Raw genomic sequence first — 17419 nt, 5'->3', positions numbered from 1 at the left:
CATAGGATTCAACCACCCAGTCCTAATGCCGACAGCTCTGTATAGGCTTCAAAAGGAGCTGACGGTGTTTGTAAGTAAAATCATGCAACTGCAGGGTCTGTGCCCAAGATGACAGTGCTTGTTTCTGGCAGCAGCGACAAGGGGTTTCAGATTCTGGGCAGTAGTGGACCAGCACGGCACCAGAACAGGGAAAATAACCTCCGTTGAGAAGGAGGAAATGATGCCTCAGGGAAGGTGACCACTGTGGTGAACAAGGGAGGGCTCACTCAGTTGAAGGACCCATACAGCCTGCTGGAGACTAGCTCATGGGAAACAAGTATAGGAGCCACGATTCGAGAGGGCGCTGAGGGCAAGAAGGGCTCCTGAAGGCCCTTAGCCATTGAAGGCTTCCTGATCTCGTCAGAGGTTTGGATCTGGAGTCGAGTTGCCAATGAATCGAACAGGAGTCTGTGTGGATGCAAAGGCTGTGGGAGAGCTGGAGGCAAATCCATGGACGCAGTTACTTTGAAGGGATTCTATTTTGCTTCTCTTCCTCTTTTACTGTAAGGGGCACTGGACGGCACAAATGGTGACTCTGTTTGCTTTGTGGCAGACAGAAGACAATTTTGTACAATATTACCTCTGTACTATTATTTGACAATAAAGGAATCTTGAATATGCAAGACAAACAGGGTCCTTTGTGGATAGTCATTTCATCTTGCTCAAATTCAATATACTGGTGACTTAAAATAGAGCTTTGTGGTCATGTAATATTTCTCATAAATAAAATTGATATAGAAAGGAATATAATTCAGCAGGTTTACATGAAACTATTCTATCAAATACAAAGCAGCAGGAGCAATCATCTGATTCAAAGTTGATCACTGCCACTGACTTATGTATAGTTCTGACATGGCTCAGGAGCCTTGGTCTGAAATCACAAGCCTGCCCAAAAAGTGCAGATAGATCTTCATTCTAAGTCCACAACCTGCTGCCATGGGAGATTTCATCCTTGAATCTGACAATTACCTTTCTTGGGGGTGCAAGAATCTGGCATTCCAGACAGTGTCCAAACCAGGGGAGTTGCTGCACAAGGATTATTGCTTCTGTTGATGTTATGTGAAGAACTTTCTGGAGGCATCATGATTTTATACCCCTCCAAATTCTTAAGCTATTGTCAACCACCAGCTAGCTCTCTCATCCTTAGATGAGGTCTGTATAGATCTGGATTTTAGCATCTCTTGTGCAATTGTCAGAATCGTTTCACAGGGAAGAACTTGTGGTGAATGTCATAATAACTGTTCGTTCATTGACACATACAGGTATACTCCTCTATTGCCAAAATTCATCTCTTCATGGTTGAGTGTGCACAAGACTGTGATGTCTTCTCAATGTTATAACTGGAAATTGGCCTGGTACGCTTATGAAAGATCTTCCAGAGGTCATCCAGAAATGTGTAGTCATCACCTTTCTGTGAGTCAGTAGTTGAGAATTCCACTCTTCATGTGGAAGTGAGAGTAAAAAGATTAAACACAGCATCCATCCATTCTGTTTTGCATGTCACTTCAATCAGTGGGGAAGAATGGCTGTTGATGCATAAAGAAGAAATGGTGTGCAGTTAGAAAGAAATGCAATAGACACCAAGTGTCAAGGGATCCTGACTGCGATGAGGTGCCAGAGAGGAGGTCTGCTGAGCAAAGTAGGTGGAAAGGAAAATTTGCATTGGCCAGGCGTAAATCTTTGCTGCACTTCACTTTATGGCAAGTACATCCTATCACAGGGAGACCAAAACTGTACACAATATCCAAATGCTGCCTGACCAAGGCCTTATTCACACGCTCATCCATTCACCTACTCCATATCCCATTGAAGTTTCTTTATATTCTCTTCTGCACTCACAATCTCATCATAGGCAACTTAGAAATAAGATATTGCACCCTCAGCCAAATTCCTGATAGAGAATGTGAATAGCGAGGACCCAAGTACCAATCCCTGCAGTACTCTACTGATCCATTTGTAAACCTGAAAAGGATCTGTTTGTTACCACTTTGCTTTCCATCCAATAACTAATTGAACTTCTTTTTCTTTATGAAATTAAATACTCTGCATCCACAGCTAGATTACCATCATTCTAACCATCAGCTTCCCCAAACTGGTGATCCCCTAATGAGATTTGTTTTGTAAAATAAATTGTGCAGATTAAAACATTTGTACAGGGAACTGGCAAGCAAAATATTTATTCTTGCATAAGAATACAGCAGAATTTTAGTTTGCTAGAACTCAGTACATTAAGAGTTACATCCATTCAAGGTCTTCAGTGCAGTAAATCTATTTTAAGTTGTATATAGTATCTATGTTTATCAGCTCCATGAATTAAAACATTCTGGAAGTATTTCACAGGTTTCAGGATTTAAAAATTAAAAGCAGTCTAAAATGTCATTGAACCTTGTAACTGTTAATTATGCAGTAACAGGCCACTTTGGAACAAACTCCAAGTTAATAAATATAGACATATGAAGAATTGTTCTCACCAAACAAGTCAGCTTATACACCAAGGTTTTTTTTAATCATAGCTGCACTCCACTCACTCTTAAAAGAGCTCTTCCGTCACATTAACATTTATCATTTCCTTTTAAGGTAATGATTCAATTAAGGACACAGGACACACTCTGATAATTGGCCTGATAGGTCAATCTGTACTTGTAGGTCCAAACTCACTGTACAGGCAGTATTTAACTGACATAATTTATATTTTTATGTTTATATAACACTACCCAAGCCAATCCACTGATGCTTTTGTACATGCCTTTGTTAGATTGGACTTTTCTGGCTGGACACCTTCACAAGATGTTATCCCAAACTATACTGCTCGAAGCACATTTTACACCATTTCACTTAACACTCCTGTGCTTGCTGATGTATGTAACCTTAACCTTTTGTTCATCCCTAAATTTAAATGCTCCAACTACAATAATCTTGGTTTCTAGGCCTTAATCTTAAAATATCGCGCAGTGTGTCTCTCTCATCATTCTTTGTTCTCCTTTAAAAGCTTCCTGGACCCAAGCTCCAAAGTTCATTCAGTGTCTCCCCTTAGCTGAGATCATGAAATTCTCCCATAAAATGCAACCCACCTTTGATAAATTCTTTGATTATCTGCCTCCAAAGCACTTAATATGGCTCAGCAACATATTTAATGTTCTTGCCTTAAATTCAGATTTATTGTCGGATATCACATACCACCCTGAGATTCTTTTTCTTGCAGACAAGGCAGAACAATAAATAACCTGACTCAACGTACACATGTAAACAAATAATGAAATGTAAACAAACTGAATATGCAACAGAGAGAGAGAAAAAAAATCAATAAAGTGCAAAAGTAAGAATCCTTAAATAAGTCTCTGATTTGGTTTGTTGTTGAGGAGCCTGATAGTAGAGGGATATCAGCTGTTCCTGGTGGAGTGGTCTTGTGGCACCTATACCTCTTTCCTGATGGTAGCAATGAGAACAGAGCGTGTGCTGGGAAGAGTGGATCCTTGATGATTGCTGCTGCTCTCCAACAGCAGCATTCCCTGTAAATGTTCACAATGGTGGGGAGGGTTTTACCTGTGATGTCCTGGGCTGTGTCCACTACCTTTTGCAGGGTTTTATACTCAGGAGTATTGTTGTCCTAATACCAGACTGATGCAGCCAGTCAGCACACTTTCACCACACATCTGTAGAAATTTGCCAGGGTTTCCGATGTCATACCAAACCTCCGTAAACTCCTGAGGAAATAGAGGTGCTTACGTTCTTTCTTCACGATGCCATTATTGTGTTAGGTCCAGGAAATATCCTCTGAGATAGTGACTCCCAAGAACTTACATTTGCTCATCCTCTCCACCTCTGATCCCACAATGATCACTGGTGCTAATAGGGGTGTATTACAGACCACCAAATGGGCCAAGAAAATTAGAGGAACAAATTTTTAGGGAGATAACGTATATGTGTGAGAATCATAAGGTAGTGATCATGGGAGATTTTAACTTCCCTCACATTGATTGGGATACCCATACAGTTAGAGGGCTGGATGGGCTAGAGTTCGTTAAATGTATTCAAAATTGTTTCCTAAATCAATTAGTAGAAGAACCGACACGGGACGGTGTAATACTAAATCTCCTGTTAGGGAATGAGCTAGGTCGGGTATCGGACATTAATGTTGGAGAACAAATTGGGTCTAGTGATCATAACTGTTAGTTTTTGGGTAGTTTTAGGGAAGAGCAAGGAGGGGCCTAAAGTTGACGTTCTGGATTGGAGAAGAGCAAATTTCGAAGGAATAAGAAGGGATTTGGGGAGTATTGAGTGGGACAGGATATTTTCAGGTAAGGATGTAAATGAAAAATGGAGGATATTCAAAAAAGAAATTTTGAGGGTACAGAGTAGATATGTCCCAGTGAGGATCAAAGGAAAGGCTGGAAGTCATAGGGAGGCTTGGTTTTCGAGGAATATTGGAAATTTGGTTAGGTGTACAAGAGGTATAAAGAGCAGGGAGCTGAGAGTTTGAAGGAGGACTACAAGGAGTGTAGAAGAAATCTTAAGAAAGAAATTAGAAAGGCCAAAAAAAGGCATGAAGAGGCTTTGGCAGACAGAGTAAAAATAAATCCAAAGGGTTTCTATAGGTACATTAAAAGTAAAAGATTAGTGAGGGATAAAATTGGACCCCTTGTAGATAGCGAAGGTAGGCTGAGTGAGAAGTCATAGGAAATGGGGGAAATTTTGAATGATTTCTTTGCCTCAGTATTCACTAGGGAAACAAATATTGAACCAGTTGAAGTAAAGAAAAATAGTGGGGAGGTCATGAAGCATATAAGGATAACTGAGAAGGTAGTGATAGCTGTGTTGAAAAAGATAAAGGTGGATAAATCTCCGGGACCGGACAATATATTCTCAAGGACACTCAGGGAGGCTTGTGGACAGATAGTGGGGCCATTAACAGAGATATTTAGGATGTCACTGGTCACGGGGGTAGTGCCAAAGGATTGGAGGGTGGCGCATGTGGTTCCGCTGTTTAAGAAAGGGTCCAAATGTAAACCTGGGAATTATAGGCCCATGAGTCTGACGTCTGTGGTGGGTAAGTTGATGGAAAGTGTTCTGAGGGATGGTATTTACAAATATCTGGAGGTACAGGGATTGATAGGGAGTAATCAGCATGGTTTTGTCAGGGGTAGATCATGCTTGACAAACCTGAATGAGTTTTTCAAGGGGGTTACAAAAAAGGTTGATGAAGGGAAAGCTGTGGATGTTGTCTATTTAGACTTTAGTAAAGCTTTTGACAAAGTTCCCCACAGGAGGTTAGGGAAAAAGGTGGAGGCATTAGGTATAAATAAGGTAGTGAAATGGATTCAGCAATGGTTGGATGGGAGGTGTCAGAGAGTAGTGGTAGAAAATTGTTTGTCAAATTGGAGGCCATGACTAGTGGAGTTCCTCAGGGATCAGTACTGGGTCCACTATTGTTTGTTATATATATTAACGATCTGGAAGTAGGGGTGGAGAATTGGATAAGCAAGTTTGGGGATGATACAAAGATTGGTGGTGTTGTGGACAGTGAGGAAGATTACCGTAGATTAAAAGGTGATTTAGGAAGGCTGGAGGTGTGGGCTGAGAAATGGCTGATGGAATTTAATACAGATAAGTGTGAGGTGTTACATTTTGGAAAGGCAAATCTAAATAGGTCATATGCATTAAATGGTAGGCTATTGAGATGTGCAGATCAACAAAGGGATTTAGGAGTGATGGTAAATAGTACCCTCAAGGCTGATACTCAGGTAGATGGTGTGGTGAAGAAAGCATTTGGAATATTGGCCTTCATAAATCGGAGTATTGAATTCAAGAGTAGGGAGGTTATGATGAAATTGTACAAGGCATTGGTGATGCCAAATTTGGAGTGCTGTGTACAGTTTTGGTCACCATATTATAGGAAAGATATAAACAAAATAGAGAGAGTGCAGAGGTTCACGAGAATGTTGACAGGATTTCAAGGTTTGAGTTACAGGGAAAGGTTGTGCAGACTAGGGCTTTTTTCTCTGGAGCGTAGAAGATTGAGGGGGGACTTGATAGAGGTGTTTAAGATTTTAAAAGGGATAGACAGAGTAAATGTGGATAGGCTTTTTCAATTAAGAGTGAGGGAGATTCAAACTAGGCATGGTTTAAGATTGAAGGGGGAAAATTATAAGGGGAACATGAGGGGAAATTTCTTTACACAAAGGGTGGTAGGGATGTGGAATGATCTTCCGACAGACCTGGTCGAGGCTGGATCATTGGTTACATTTAAGGAAAGACTGGATCGTTACATGGAGAGGAGAGGACTGGAGGGGTATGGACCGGGTGCTGGTCAGTAGGAGTAGGAGGGTGGGAATTTGTTACGGCATGGACTAGTAGGGCCGAACTGGCCTGTTCTGTGCTGTAAGTGGTTATATGGTTATATGGATTGTATACCTCTGTCAGTAGCAGGTAAATTATTGGAGGGTGTTCTGAGAGATCGGTTATACAAGTATTTGGATAGCCAAGGGCTGATTAAGGCGAGTCAGCATGGCTTTGTGCATGGTAGGTTGTGTTCAACAAATTTTATAGTTTTTCAAGGAGGTTACCAAGAAAGTAGATGAAGGAAAGGCTGTCAATGTTGTCTATATGGACTTTAGTAAGGCCATTCACAAAGTCCCACATGGGAGGTTAGTTCATAAGGTCCAGACACTAGATATCCGTGGAGAGGTTGTAAACTGGATTCGAAATTGGCTGAATTGGAGAAGACAGAGTGGTAATGGATGATTGCTTCTCAGACTGGAGACCTATGATTAGTGGTGTGTCTCAGGGATCGGTGCTGGGTCCATTGTTGTTTGTTGTCTATATCAATGATCTGGATGACAATGTGGTAAATTAGATTCTAAGATTGTGATCACCGAGGAAAGCTTGCAAAGGGATTGAAAAATGGGCCAGAAAATGGCAGACAGAATTTAATGCATACAAGGTATTGCATTTGGGAAGGACAAACCAAGGTAGGACATACTCCATAAATGGTAGGGCAGTGAGGAATGCGGAGGAACAAAGGGAATACAGATACATAATTCCTTGAAAGTGGTGTCACAGGTAGACAGGGTTGTCAAGAAAGCTTTTGACATCTTGGCCTTCATAAATCAAAGTATTGACTACAGGAGTTGGGATGTTATGGTGAGGTTGTATAGACAATGGTGAGACCAAATTTGTATTATTATGTCCCGTTCTGGTCACCAAACTATAGAAGCGATATCAATAAGAGTGAAAGAGTACAGAGAAGATTTACTAGGATGTTGCCGGGTCTTCAGGAGTTGAGTTAGAGAGAAAGATTAAACAGATTAAGACTTTATTCCTTGGAGAGTAGAGAATGAGGGGACATTTTATAGAGGTTTACAAAATGATGAGAGGTATAGACAGAGTAAATGCAAGTAGGCTCTTTCCACTTGGATTAGGGAGAGATAAATACAAGAGGACATGACTTTAGGGTGAAAGGGGAAAGGTTTAGGGGGAGCTTCTTCACTCAGAGAGTGCTGGGTAAGTGGAACAAGCTGCTAATTGACATGGTAAATGGAGATTCACTCAAGTTGTTTTTTTTATATTTTATTTAAAATTTAAACAACCATGATTACACACATAATATAATTAATACAAAATATGCCTTCAAAACAAACATGGTTTATATATAAAAACCTCTCTAAATCTACCCCTGTCCCCTTATACTAACATTACCCCCCACCCCCCAACATCACAATCCTTATCCATAACCTCACTAACCTCTAAAAGAAGAAAAAAGAAAGAAAATGAAAAAAGGAAAAATAACCAAAAACCACAAAAACCAAACCATGTGATGGGAGACCCAGCTCGGTCCAAATCTTTAAAATTTCAAATTTAAATAATCCATATATGGGCTCCAAACCTTCCCAAAAGTAGAGTTTTTATCTCTCAAATTGCACATTATTTTTTTTCTAAAGGAATACAGCATCTTAATTCTGAATGCCATCTCCAGTCAAGTTTTAAGAATAAATTGGATAGATCCATGGATAGGAGAAATCAAGAGGATAATGTAATCCTCTAGCAGAATGATGCTTCAGCACATACTAGAAGAGCCAATTGGCCTTATTTTCCTGTGATGTAGAGTTCTATGATTCAATCCACCTCTGATTCCCCCAGTGATCACTGGATTGTACACCTCTGGTTTTCCCTTCCTGAAGTCAATAATCAACTCCTTGGTTTTGGTGACATTGAGTGTGAGGTTGTTGGTGGTGAACCTTTCACCCAAGTTTTTTTTTAAATCTCCTAGGATGTTTTGCTTGACAAATGGAAATTATTGTTATATACACTTTTTGGAGATATTGTTTAAGAAACTTCATCTGGGTAAACTTTCCTTTTCATGTTTTAATTATATTACCCCTATTACTTTTGAATCACCTTCAGTCATTAGAAGCTACCACAGCAGGCATAGGGATTGTCTGAATTGAAATTTTCCTTAAAGTGCAGTTATTCAAAAATTTACCTTATCAGAAGTGGTTGGTTGTCATCCTCTCTAATCCCAGTTGAACACTTGCACAAAACAAGTACCTTTTGTGGGTGTTCTGTTCCGTCTGAGCTCCTAAGAGCACTCTCAAACCTCTGCTACCCCACCTCGAACCCCTTCTCATCATTACATTAGTCATTCATTAGCAACGTTCATCTATACTTTCAAAAGTGTAAAAGGATGTTGCCAAGATCAGGGACCTAAGCTATAGAGAAAGGGGGAGATTGAGCAGGCTAGGCCTTTATCCTTGGAATACAGTAGGATGAGGGTTATCTCAAGCAGGTATGCAAAATCAAAACCCAGAGGACACGAGTTTAAGGCGATTGGGAGAGATTCAACAGGAATGTGAGGATTTTTTTTTAGACAGAGGGTGATAAGGTATGGAACAGGCTACTGGAGGATGTGGCTGAAGCAGTGACTATTGGAACATTTAAGAATAGGATTGGATAGGTTTAGAGGGATGTGCGCCAAACGCAGGCAGTTGGACTGAGTGTGGGTGGAACATTTTGGTCAGTGTGGACAGTCAAAATTCAGGAACTCGCTCCATAATAGCACTGTGGGTGTACCCATAAATCAGGGACTGCAAGAGTTCACGACAGCACCTCATCACAATCTTCTCAAGGGCAATTAGAGATCAGCAATTAAATGCTGATTTATTATACAAAGCCCACATCCCTTGAATGAATTTTTTTTATAAAATGAAACTGAACAAAAATTGGATTGAGTTGTCGCATTGACTCTAACTGAATTTTTCTTCCCTGCCTTCCTTTAACCTGGCAATATGAAATACTTATTGTGTGCATTAGAGAGAGACACAAGAGGTACCTGATGGGGTCTCAGGAGTGGAACACCATAGAAATTCTTCACTTATTGGCATCCTGTTCCTTCAAAGTAGCCAGTATTAGACTTCAAAGTGTTTTGCTCGTAAACAAATATTCAGCATGATGTAGAATACCAGCAGTCAAACTACTAAAGCATATACCAAGGTAACTTGAGCCAAACTGGATTTTGTGGATCACGAGTAATCATCTAACTGACTAATCATTGATTTCTGCACCACACAGGAGGTCTTTTAAAAACAAAACTGATTTTTTTTTTTTTTTTTTAAAAACTACAATTTTTTTTTTAAGTATTCCAAACTAATTGACTTTTACTTGAATCTGTGCATTAATTGACGGTAAACGAATTTGTAACTCAGAAATTTGCCTGTTAGACTTTACCATCCAATAAGGTGGTCTTGATTTGTAAATGTAAAACTGCGTTGGGCGATTCAATTCTTTCCCTGTTTTGTAGAAAAAGTAACTGGGGACTTTTTCACAGGTTGAAAAATTTGCCCTTCATGTTCACAATTTGATTGATGACATGTAATTTATCTTTTCATTATTAGAGTGTCTCGGTAGATCTGACCGGAAAGTAGAGTTGCCAGCCTCTGTAATCCATCTTGCCAAGCAGAGGACACGACCTGAACTGGCAGCCCGATTCCTCATCAGACACCTTTTCCCAGACAGTGTGCTTCTCAGGAGTAATGTGTATGGCGCAATTCGGAAAGGAAAAGCCCCTCTAGACTGTAACAAGATAAATGCTGTTAGAGGTGAGCTACAATTGACTGAATTTGATGTCCAGTTTTCGTATGAATTTTGAAGTTGGGAATCATTTGGATTGTTGTGTATGAAAAGAATATAGTAAGATTCATACAAAATTTCATTTCATTGTAGTTTAAGTGAATTATATGAAAAAACCAGAGAAATTTGAAAAGTTCTTCAGACCCACTGCATCATTGCAATGTCAAACTTAGTTTTCAACTAAACAAACTATGCAGTGTTTAATGTAATGGAGATTCCATTTGGACTGCATGGTTTTGATCCTCTTCGGTGTTGTTGCACCTATGAAAGTATTCCATCATATTTCTGAAATATATTTTATATTTGGTAAAGGATTGGAGGAGTCATAAGTGGGATCCTTTCTCGGGAAAACCTTTAATAATTATTGCCATTTTCTGCCTGGTCTAGTTGAGCCTACAGTCAATAAAACAAAGGATGTTATGGGAGATTCAGGTGATGAAAATTGCATGAAAGTTGAGGTGGAAAGGTGGGTCAGTTGGAAATTATTGATGCTTAGACCTTGTATGGGGGTATGTTATCAGATATATAGTAACCCACCCCTTAAATTATTCCTGATATTGCCATAATTTGGCATGGTTAATTATCTGAGGTTTGCTAGGCACAGATAGCAGTGTTCAGCCGACTTCTGATATGGTGATGGGGGAGAAAAATGGGATTCATGTAATATAAATGAATGCTTAACACAAATTCTGTTGCCTAAAGGGCCTTTGTCCATGCTGTATCTCTCAGACTCACTGAAATGAACACACATATTCGTTCAACCCCCTCCCCTCTGCCATCAATTGCACAGTTGTTTACAGGTGTACATTGTGCAGTTTTTTTTTTGTACTACCAATAAGTGGTAATTGTGCCTGGCCCACAGGAAAAAGAATCTCAGGGTTGTATGTGATGTCATGTATGTACTCTGAAAATAAATCTGAAATCTGATTCCATCTATATTTCCCACTGCCTTGAAAAAGTAGCTGCCTATTAAAAGACTAATCCCAACCCAGCCACATTTCCTCCTCCCATCAGGAAGAAAGTTAACAAGTGTGAGATCATGCATCACCATATTAAAGGACAGTTTCTTTCTTGCCATCATCAGACACCTGAATCCACTTTACCTTTGGTCTGGAATAACTGATCTTTCTCTCTGCAATTCTACACTTGTGCGCTGTTTACTTGCTGTTTTATGTATATGCTGTATTATGTAATTTTCCCATTGAACATTGATACACATGACAATAGACTTGAAGCCTAAACTTGAAAGACCATTTGTAAAATAGCTGGGTTCTAGACCATTGCCCTAGGTTGTTACAGTAACCACAAGTCTTCCTTTGTGACAGGCATGAATTGTGAGGACACATTCATTCTTTTAACACATTTGTTACAAAACCAGGGGAACCCAAAACCCAACAGCAATAGATAGTCACCAAGACAAATGTTTACTAAAACAAAAGTTGCTTTTAATTTTCTTTAAACATAGAAACAGGATCAACTTTAACTTATTACTATTAAGAACCTAACTTATTCCCCTTCTAATTCTAAGCGCATGTGTATGTAATGTGTATATGTTCATAAAAGTTATTTGATTCACAGTCCAATCTCATTTCTCACTCTTCCAAGTTCACCGGTATCAGGCAATTCTTATACTGTGCACAAAATTTAACATTTATGAATTTTCACCAGGCTCTGGTTAAAAAGTAAATGGTTACCACTCAGGAAGGTTCTAGTTGGTTTCAGAGAGAGACTTGTTGTTCGTTGGACACACACAAACTGATTTCCCACAATCTTGCCAAAGAAACTTGCCCCATCATGGTTTTTTTCCAAATAATAACCTCTTCTTCCAGGTCACCACCGAGTTCCTCTCATTTCCCTTATTTCAGGAGAAACACTCTAGTCGGCCATTTTATCTTGTAAGGACTACAAGGATTTTTCAACAGGCTGAACTCAGAACTCACAACCCATCTTCAAAAATGGGGTCTTCCACAAGCTGCCAGCTTGTCATGTTGCAGCTTCCAAAAGTCACTGAAGAACTGTCTCTTTTTCTCTCTCTCCGAAAGAGAAATCCTGTTTGGATTTTCTCTCTCTGCTTGCAAAACCAGAATCCAACCTTTAAAGAGTTGTTTTCAGAGAATTGTTTCTTCATACAAATGATTTCCCTGTCTTGCACAGAGGTTACAGTACTTGTGTTTTCATACACGATAATTTCACAAATCCTGGCAAGGATTACATGAAGTGGCCATCTAAAAATGGACACAGTGAAACTATCTTCTTTTCAAAGAGGCAGCTTAAGTGGCTCTTCCTTACCACTGATTTTGTGCATCTCCCATGAAAAAGAGAATACAACAAGAAGAGTACCTCGCTAAAAAGAGGCTACTGTGTTTCTGATCTAAATGTTTTTTGGCGCAATATTAAAATACAGCTTTTCAAATGTCTTTAATCACATGACATGACCATACTGCTGATTTTTTTTGAAGTTCATCTCTTCCAAAAGCATTTACAATGCCTCCAATCTGTCTGCACAGGTCATTGAAGTTCGTTTGTACAGATTATACAAGTGTTTCTCTGAATAAATGGCATTGTTTTCAACATTTCAGTGAAGAATCACTCCAGGTTTTATGGCTATTTACAATGAACTAGTGAATGGTTTGTGTGTAAGTGTCTGTGTGTGTCCCTGTCCACCCACAAATATATATGAAATATATCTTATAACTAAAGATTAATAATAACATAATTCTGTCACAGATGCATTTAGCCTTTGTCCTTCTGGTATCCTTGTACAATGTCTTGATCACATTCCTATCATTTACAAACCTGCCACATTTCATTTCCTAAGGCATTTTAGTGAAACAACAGGATTTATAAAATAACAGACAGTCACACAAAAACTACTAACCATAATTATCCTTCAGCTATTAATCAATCTGTGTTGCCAAAAGTTTGTTTTATTCCAGATTTCCAACATACATTTTCCTTCTTTTTCCACTCAATTCCTTCTTAAGGTAGTGATGGCTGTGTTAAAAAAGATAAAGGTGGATAAATCTCCCAGACCAGACAAAATATTCCCTAGGACACTCAGGGAGGCTAGTGGACAGTTAGTGGGGCTATTAACAGAGATATTTAGGATGTCACTGGCCACGGGGGTGGTGCCAAAGGATTGGAGGGTGGCGCATGTGGTTCCTCTGTTTAAGAAAGGGTCCAAATGCAAATCTGGGAATTATAGGCCTGTAAGTCTGACGTCTGTGGTGGGCAAGTTGATGGAAAGTGTTCTGAGGGATGCTATTTACAAATTTTTGGAGGTACAGGGATTGATAGGGAGTAATCAGCATGGTTTTGTCAGGGGTAGATCATGCTTGACAAACCTGATTGAGTTCTTCGAGGGGGTTACAAAAAAGGTTGATGAAGGGAAAGCTGTGGATGTTGTCTATTTGGACTTTAGTAAAGCTTTTGACAAAGTTCCCCACAGGAGGTTAGGAACAAAGGTGGAGGCATTAGGTATAAATAAAGAGGTAGTGAAATGGATTCAGCAATGGTTGGATGGGAGGTGTCAGAGAGTAGTGGTAGAAAATTGTTTGTCCAATTGGAGGCCGGTGACTAGTGGAGTTCCTCAGGGTTCGGTCCTGGGTCCACTATTATTTGTTATATATATTAATGATCTGGATGTAGGGGTGGAGAATTGGATAAGCAAGTTTGCGGATGACACAAAGATTGGTGGTGTTGTGGACAGTGAGGTAGATTACCGTAGATTAAAAGGTGATTTAGGAAGGCTGGAGGTGTGGGCTGAGAAATGGCTGATGGAATTTAATACAGATAAATGTCAGGTGCTACATTTTGGAAAGGCAAATTTAAATAGGTCATATACATTGAATGGTAGACAATTGAGGAGTGCAGAGCAACAAAAGGATTTAGGAGTTATGGTAAATAGTACCCTCAAGGCTGATACTCAGGTAGATGGTGTGGTGAAGAAGGCATTTGGAATGTTGGCCTTCATAAATCGGAGTATTGAATTCAAGAGTAGGGAGGCTATGATGAAATTGTACAAGGCATTGATGAGGCCAAATTTGGAGTACTGTGTACAGTTTTGGTCACCAAATTATAGGAAAGATATAAACAAAATAGCGAGAGTGCAGAGAAGGTTCACGAGAATGTTGACAGGATTTCAGGGTCTGAGTTACAGGGAAAGGTTGTGCAGACTGGGGCTTTTTTCTCTGGAGTGTAGAAGATTGAGAGGGGACTTGATAGAGGTGTTTAAGATTTTAAAAGGGACAGACAGAGAAAATGTGGATAGGCTTTTTCAATTAAGAAAGGGGGAGATTCAAACTAGAGGGCATGGTTTAAGATTGAAGGGGGAAAATTATAAGGGGAACATGAGGGGAAATTTCTTTACGCAGAGGGTGGTGGGGATGTGGAATGAGCTTCCGGCAGACGTGGTCGAGGCGGGATCATTGGTTACATTTAAGGAAAGACTGGATAGTTACATGGATAGGAGGGGACTAGAGGGGTATGGACCGGGTGCTGGTCAGTGGGACTAGGAGGTGGGGATTTGCTACGGCATGGACTAACTAGTAGGGCCGAACTGGCCTGTTCTGTGCTGTAAGTGGTTATATGGTTATAAGGTGTTCTGGCATTTTATATGGGTTTAATAGGATTTCCACTACTTTCTCATACACAACTTCCTCATAAACACCTTTCTCAGAGGATTTTGTGCCTTTCTTTAAAAATGCCTGGAAAAATAAAACCTTTTAAAACAATCTAAAAGTCATTTTTCAAGTAAAAAAAACTAATTTTGACTGCTTTCCACAGAATTTCTAGCGGATTACTATGGAGGTTTTGACTTGGCTGAGGATGGCAAAGACTGGAAAGTATGTGTTGATGCAATTAATGGCGTCATTCGATGTCTCAGATATGAGCTAAAGAAGACACCACAAGGAAGATCATTCCTCAAACATTATTCATCACCTGTCCCGGGTCAAGTTGAGATGGAGTGACAAGAAGCAAATTAATGCAGATTGTAATTACATGGTTATACATCCAAATCCAAGTATTAATTATATGCTGTTCTGAGGTGTAAGGAATGGAATGTAAGAAACATTAAAGTGGTCATCCATTATTATACATGAAGTGGTTTCATTTATTGTTTACCAGTGATCTTTCAAAATGTTACAAAATCATTACTCAGGTCTCAATAATGAAGATTTATGATGATAATACAAGAGTTCAATTTTCAAACCACATTAATTTTATCTGCAAAGAAAATAGTCCACTTAAAACAGTCCTCACTAAAAAGACTAATACAAACAAAATACTAGAGACGCTTGCATAAAAGGACAAAATAGCCTGCATTTGGAGAGAGTCCAATACCATTGTTGTGAAAGGTATTGTCACTTAAATCTATGTCATGGTTATGGGGCTACAAGCAGAGCAGCAACAACATCTAATGAGTTCAATGGTCAATGATCTTTAACCCTACCTACAGAAATCAGACAAATGGCAACTAAAATCACTGCAGTTACTTGAATGAGGAGAATAGAAAAGGTAAATGATCATAGTCTCTTTTTCAAGGGAGTACAGATTTAAAACAAGAGGGTGAAGATTGAGAAAGGGACCCAAGGGACAACTTTCTCCACACAGAGAGTAATTGGTAATGTGGAATGAATTCCCAGAGAAAGGGGTGGAAGTGGATGTAATTACAGTGTTTAAATACATTTAGACAGGTACCTTGTTCAGGATAGACAAGTTGGGCTGAATGACACATTTCTGCTCAGCAAAATAGTTATGACTATTCTGTCTCAATTACATAACTGATCGTCAACTGAAACAATCAAACTGAAGCAGGAGAGCCCTTTACTTCCTTGCCAAGCTAGGTGAAATCAGAAAATCAATATCCATTAAAAAGATTTAAGAAGTATAAATGTATTTAGTCATGTAAAGCTTGTTTTTTTTTCCTGCTATGGAAACTCTCCACCTTCTCTTCCTAAACATGAGCCAGGTGAGAAAGACTTAAAATCGACCAATCTCAACAGGGGTTATTGATTTCACAGTTATGTTCCAGGTCTCTGCTGCCCACCTGCTCAGTTCCAAGCCAGGGTTAAAATTGAAGCCCCAGGCACTTCCAGTTGATTTCACTAGCAAAACAATTACCAACAGTAAGGAGTAGGTTTTAAATTTCAAATCATCACTTTTCTATGCCTGAGAAATTAGAGAATAGAACCGAGTGGTGTTATATTTGATGGTGACTTCTGTTGAAGGCATTGCTATGCCAAGACAAGACACTGCATTTGTCGAAAGATAATGAGCCAGTCAATTTCAAGTTAATAGAGACATATCATTAGCTCAAGGGTAGTACACTCACCTCCATCATCGAAAGATGTAAATTCAAAACCAAATCCTGGAACACCTAAACACACAGGACTGTCAGTGCACCACTTGGATCGACTTCCACTGCATCAATGCTGTCTTTCTGATGAGAAATTAAACCAAGATTTTAATTTTCCTCAAGGCCTTGAAAAACAAAATTCCCAGTGAAGAATTTAACTGGTTAAATTGTTTTGCAGTGATCTCATATGCAACATTGTGTAGAGATTGATTGCCACATTTTATGTAATTTAACAGTTGCATGTTTGTAAAATATTTTTGAGGCATCCTGAAATGCAATACAGTACATAGAACCATAAAAAAAAAATGAAGATGAGGAAATTAAGGCTATTTTGTCTAGTTCTTTTCATTTAAAAAAAAATGTAGACGTACAGCACAGTAACAGGCTCTTTTGCTTCACAAGGCCGTAATATCCAAATTCCCTAATTAACCTACAACCCCAGTGCAGTTTGAAGGTTGGGAGGAAAAGCATCCTGAAGAAACCCACACAGACATGGGGAGAATGTACAAACTCCTTACAAATGATGCCAGATTCGAACCCAGGTTGTTGGCGCTGTAATAGCATTGTACAAATGCTACGCTAACAGTACTGCCCAATTATCCAATTAATTCCATTCCCTTAGGACTTTTCTAGTAGCCACAAAATATTTCCCACAAGTACACATCTAATTCTCATTTGAAAATTACTGGAGAATCCATTTCTACCAACTGATTGAAATGTAATCCAAATCACAAGTTATAAATAATTTTTTTTAAAATTCTGTTAAGGTTATCTGGCCTTTGGTTTTGCCTGTATTTCACTGTTTAGTCTTTAGAGTTCCAGTTAATAGTCTCTTTCAAAGATCCATTTTGTGTAGCTGTTTTGTTAAACTATGTTTTTTAAAATTAAAATTAATTTTGT

The 17419-nt window shown here is 39.2% G+C and overlaps 1 protein-coding gene across 10 annotated transcripts in view; it reads left to right on the top strand.

Annotated features, from left to right (window-relative positions):
• LOC138738828 (uncharacterized) overlaps window positions 1-15258 on the top strand; it is a 125660-nt gene extending 110402 nt beyond the window's left edge. For 6 of the 10 annotated variants that reach the window (XM_069889860.1, XM_069889861.1, XM_069889864.1 and 3 more), the window contains 2 exons: window positions 9927-10130; window positions 14947-15258. In XM_069889860.1, coding sequence (XP_069745961.1) covers window positions 9927-10130; window positions 14947-15131 — 389 coding nt within the window. In that variant the 3' untranslated portion in view covers window positions 15132-15258. Of the gene's footprint in view, window positions 1-1301; window positions 1453-1552; window positions 1679-9926; window positions 10131-14946 lie in introns of those variants that run through there. The other 4 variants (XR_011341792.1, XM_069889865.1, XR_011341793.1 and 1 more) reach the window with 3 other exon arrangements.
• Window positions 15259-17419: the final 2161 nt, after the last annotated feature.

This window comes from Narcine bancroftii, chromosome 7 (assembly GCF_036971445.1).
Source record: "Narcine bancroftii isolate sNarBan1 chromosome 7, sNarBan1.hap1, whole genome shotgun sequence".
Lineage (NCBI taxonomy): Eukaryota > Metazoa > Chordata > Chondrichthyes > Torpediniformes > Narcinidae > Narcine > Narcine bancroftii.
This window is presented reverse-complemented; position numbering and strand designations above follow the sequence as displayed.